A 4,190-nucleotide genomic window follows, 5' to 3' on the forward strand; every position below is an offset into this window, starting at 1 on the left:
CAATCCTCAAAAAGGGAGTTGGAAATGATTCCGGGTCTAATAACTGTATGATATTGATAGCATTACCATCCTTTTAGACTTCTTCTGCTGAACATAAAGTCTGCAGGCTACAGCAACTTTTCTTTCTTTATATATGACGCTGGGCGAAGTCATTCAGCAGCGCGTCGGTGGAGCAGTTGGAATACGCGATGAAAAATGTCTGATAGAAGCCTTGAATACATCAGTTCAAGTCTGAGAACAAGTAAAAAAAAAACTTCGAAGAGGAGCATAGATAGAAAATACGGTGCAGAAAATAAACAACTTTCTTTTTCTTTCTTTTTTTTTTGCCCACCTGCTATAAAATTTTGACACCTCTCACTACAGAGACTCGGAACGATTAGGCCGTTTATCAGCCGAATAATTCGCCAAAAGTGGCTTTATATCAGCCCTTAATTACGATATAGGTTCAATAAGCCCTGTTAAGCATGCTTTTAAATCGACTATAGAACCGATTTGGTGCCGATTTATACGGCTTAGTGGTTACTTGGGTTGGTATCGATTGCTAGCCGTATTAAGTGGCCTGTGCCCCGCTTTCCAGTCCAACAAAAGAAAAAAAAATGTCGCATAGATTAAGTGTAGCAGGGTTTGCCCTTGCGTGATTAGGCGCCATTTGGGATTATTGGCTAGATAGGCAAGTGTGGGGTACCGGCGAAAGCCATTTTGAAGGGCATTGTTCGATTTCAATCAGAATAAACGTATGTTAAAACAATAGGTGAGAAGTGGGCTGCCTAATGTCGTTTTCGTTTTTAGGAACTGGGTCGGTGATCAACACATAAACAAACAAACGTCAAGCAAATTATAGTTCGGTCGAACCTGAATCGGGTTGGGGTTGAAACTGTGATTCAGAACGGGTTGCGCCAGTTCCAACCTGGGTTCAAAAACGAATTCGACATAAGTTATAAAGCTAGCGTGTTAGACGGTGTGAGCCTACTATCGAGACTGGTGGTGAGAAGTTTGTAGTGAGATAGTCGGTGAGTGGTTACAAGGCCGGTGATGAGCTATGAGACTACTGTGAGGTGAGTGACTAGTACGACTGAATAATTGATAATCGGCAGTGTGGAGAGAAAGCATTCGTGTGCAAGAGTGCAGGAAAAGCTGCGGTGAGCTACTGGTGAGCGAACTACTTCGGAGTGGCGGTGAGCTACTAGATCAAAACCCTCAGATTATATCAAATGAACTTTATTATAGTAATCACGTGAGTGAACTCGAAATTATAGCTGTAAGGTATAAAGAATGAATAAACCCAACGGTTCGATCTCTTGTATCGTGACTTTCAAGTGAGTTGGACGTTTTATTTAAACCTCTCCAAAGATTAGTTTCTGGATATAAAAGCTGTGAGTTTTGATGAACAACAGTAAATTTTGCTAATCCGATTCTACCCAGGTTTCTATAGGCTTGTCATCTTGGAATATGATTTAGACAAATTAAATGAAAAAGCAATTGAGTTCTTTTATGTTATCACTTACATTTAAAAAACTTTGTATAAACTATAGGTACTTCATTACTCCTTTCTATTAAAATAAGTTGTGATGTTAAATTATTTAGTATCAGAGGTAAGCATAACATTCTTTTGGATCATATAATAAATATTACTCTACTAGCCACACTATTCGGCGTGTGATTTGACTACTTAAAGTGAGTGATCAATGAATGTGAAAACCAGTGTACATTATTACTAATCTTCGCACTAATTCTTTCATCTATGTTAGCTCTCCACTTCCATCAGACTAGGACGAACGGCGCAATCTCCTGAGGTGGAACAACCCCCCACGTTCAAATGTGGCACGTGTTTCAGTTCCGTCCCACCGGTAACATTCTGCAGCGTGACGTACTGTAGCGTTAACACTTTCAGCTGAGTCAAATTGGCAAGTTTCGTATAATGCCGGTAATCTAACTTAAGCATATTTTCGTGCTCATTTCTCAGGACGAATTCTTCCAGTTCTACCAAATTGTGGCAAATGCTTTCGAAGAGATCGTTACAATCGTATCCGTAGCTCTCGGTAGAGCACACCACTTCCAGCCGTTTGACATGACGAAGATGGCACATTTTGGAGGCCAACAATGCAGACCGGCCACTGATGTGGAGTGTCAGGTGCCTCAGGTGATCTAGCCGATTCAGGAAATTCGGTGCCACTATCTGTACTCCGTAGTAGTCCATGTCGAGTGACACTAACCGGCTGCCGATATCCAGTTCGAAACGAGCGTATTCGCAGCCTCTAAGCGTAAGGCGTTTCACGTTGGGCGCAATGAGAGTGAATATGCCCTGAGCAGGAGTCAGTTCTACGTACTTCCAGGTAAGGTCTTCCAGATTGTCTAGAGTAAGTGATAGCTCGTTGGAAAAGAGCGATCCATTTGACCATCCGTCCATGTGTAAATTTCTCAGAATCGGAAACTGCATACTGCTGACAAAGGTGCCATCGTCCAGACAGAATCCATTGATGAGCAGTCTTTCGATCTTTTTACAGTTTCGGTTCAAACAGGTTAGCATATCATTATTCGCGAAGGTGAACTCTACGTGTCGTAGATTTGGCATTTTGGAAAACTCGTGATTCCAGTTGCGGTTCTGATATTCATCGATCGCTCGACGGATTACCAACCGTTCCATATACGGTTTGTGTATGGCGAAAAAATCCTCCCACATGGTTCCGTTCAAATCAACCTCCAGGGATCTGAGGCGATCGCAGCCGGACAGTTCAATCAAAGGATCTTCCCAGTACATCGCTTCCTCGTTTGCCAAGGAATCCAGAACCAGAGAAACTTCTTCCACCTTTGGAAGCACAAACCGGAAGAGTGTATTGGTCTGTGTTGCACCGGTGTAGACCTGCAAATAGTGCATCTTCTTCAACTGGCTCAGCTCTAACTCTCTAATGTCAATGGCAGGCCAAGCACGGGTCAACGTGAACTCTAGATTCAGCTCCGTGAGCGAACTAAAAAACGGCATGTTTGAGTCCAGACAGTCGCGCACTTTGTCCGGTTCACCCACCAAAGAAACGAACCGGATGTTCCACTGCTGGATGGCTTCACCCAAGCACTTCTCGATGTCCTGATTCCACGGCACGCTCAACCCGATGGCTAATTGCCGATAGTTTCTTTCACTCATCGGTATGATCGACCTCAACTGTTCCGTGTGAGCCGCATCGAACGAGAACACCACTCGATTGGCCAGCGAAGGGCACTCGAATATTGCTTGGTTCCAGGCGCGACAAACAAGTGCACAGCTTAATTGGTCCTTGAAATGCAGTTGTTCAAAAATGGCCTGAAGCAGTTCCAACGGAAGTGATCCCCAATCCATCCTGACGAGCTGTGAAAGATTTAGATCACCGATTCAGATTCTATGTTCCTGTCTGATAATCTCATTAAGCCACATTCCTACCTTTCCTAACAGCTGCTTATCGTTAGTATTGAAATAGTTTTCGTGATGTCTTTCCTATTCGTTTGTTTTACGTATTAAACACAAAAAATACTCTTGCATATACCTTAGCTATAGCTTAAAAGAACGATAGATTTATTTCTTAAATACTGCTGTCACCATTTCCATAATTAAACTGCAATTAGTCGACTGCTGAATTATTTCCAGTTTTCCAGATTGAGAGAACATTTCTGTGGGTAGCTTTCGTCGGTATCATTTCACTAATGATATCCAAAACATTCAACGGAGTTTTCCCAGTCAAATCTAAAACTAAAGATTGTTAAGAACTTAGAAGTAGGTATATAAGTATATAACTCTAAATATTTTGCTGCGATACACTGTTGGAGGTAGGGTAGATGCATCGGTTTTCGTCATAGTTTCAGTGAAAACCTTAATACTTAGACATAGACAAAGTTCTCAACTAATAACTGTGGGAGGGCTCATAATAACACCTAACTGAGAATCAGTTGGGACATAACGCCAGAAATAGAAACAAGAAGACATTCGAATAAAAAACTACTTGGGCAGCTCTTGGATTTATAACTTTTGGTCGGTCGAAAACTAGTGCACCTACCCTTAGTTACCTGTCGGAGGTAGTGTGCAGGGACCTTGACGGAGAGACAGCGAATAGCGCATGCGCATCAGAAATCGTATATCAAAACATAAAACAGGGGGCACACGCGCCACAATGGCATACAGTTTTATGTGAAAATGGGGCCTTCCTTAGCCGAGTGGTTAGAGT

The 4,190-nt window shown here is 42.4% G+C and overlaps 1 protein-coding gene across 2 annotated transcripts; it reads right to left on the reverse strand.

The window, feature by feature from the left end:
• Positions 1-1,463: 1,463 nt before the first annotated feature.
• LOC110676261 lies at positions 1,464-3,825 on the reverse strand. Of its 2 annotated transcripts, none has more exons than XM_021843451.1 (2): positions 3,409-3,825; positions 1,464-3,340 (listed from the first exon to the last, which is right to left on the reverse strand). In XM_021843451.1, exon 2 carries the CDS (start codon positions 3,329-3,331, stop codon positions 1,745-1,747), a length of 1,587 nt encoding a protein of 528 aa, XP_021699143.1. In that variant the 5' UTR covers positions 3,332-3,340; positions 3,409-3,825; the 3' UTR covers positions 1,464-1,744. The 2 variants fall into 2 exon arrangements, with proteins under 2 accessions (XP_021699143.1, XP_021699137.1); XM_021843445.1 differs by having other exon boundaries at positions 3,413-3,823.
• Between the last annotated feature and the right edge of the window lie 365 nt (positions 3,826-4,190).

Source organism: Aedes aegypti, chromosome 1, assembly GCF_002204515.2.
Source record: "Aedes aegypti strain LVP_AGWG chromosome 1, AaegL5.0 Primary Assembly, whole genome shotgun sequence".
In the NCBI taxonomy this organism is placed as follows: Eukaryota; Metazoa; Arthropoda; class Insecta; order Diptera; family Culicidae; genus Aedes; species Aedes aegypti.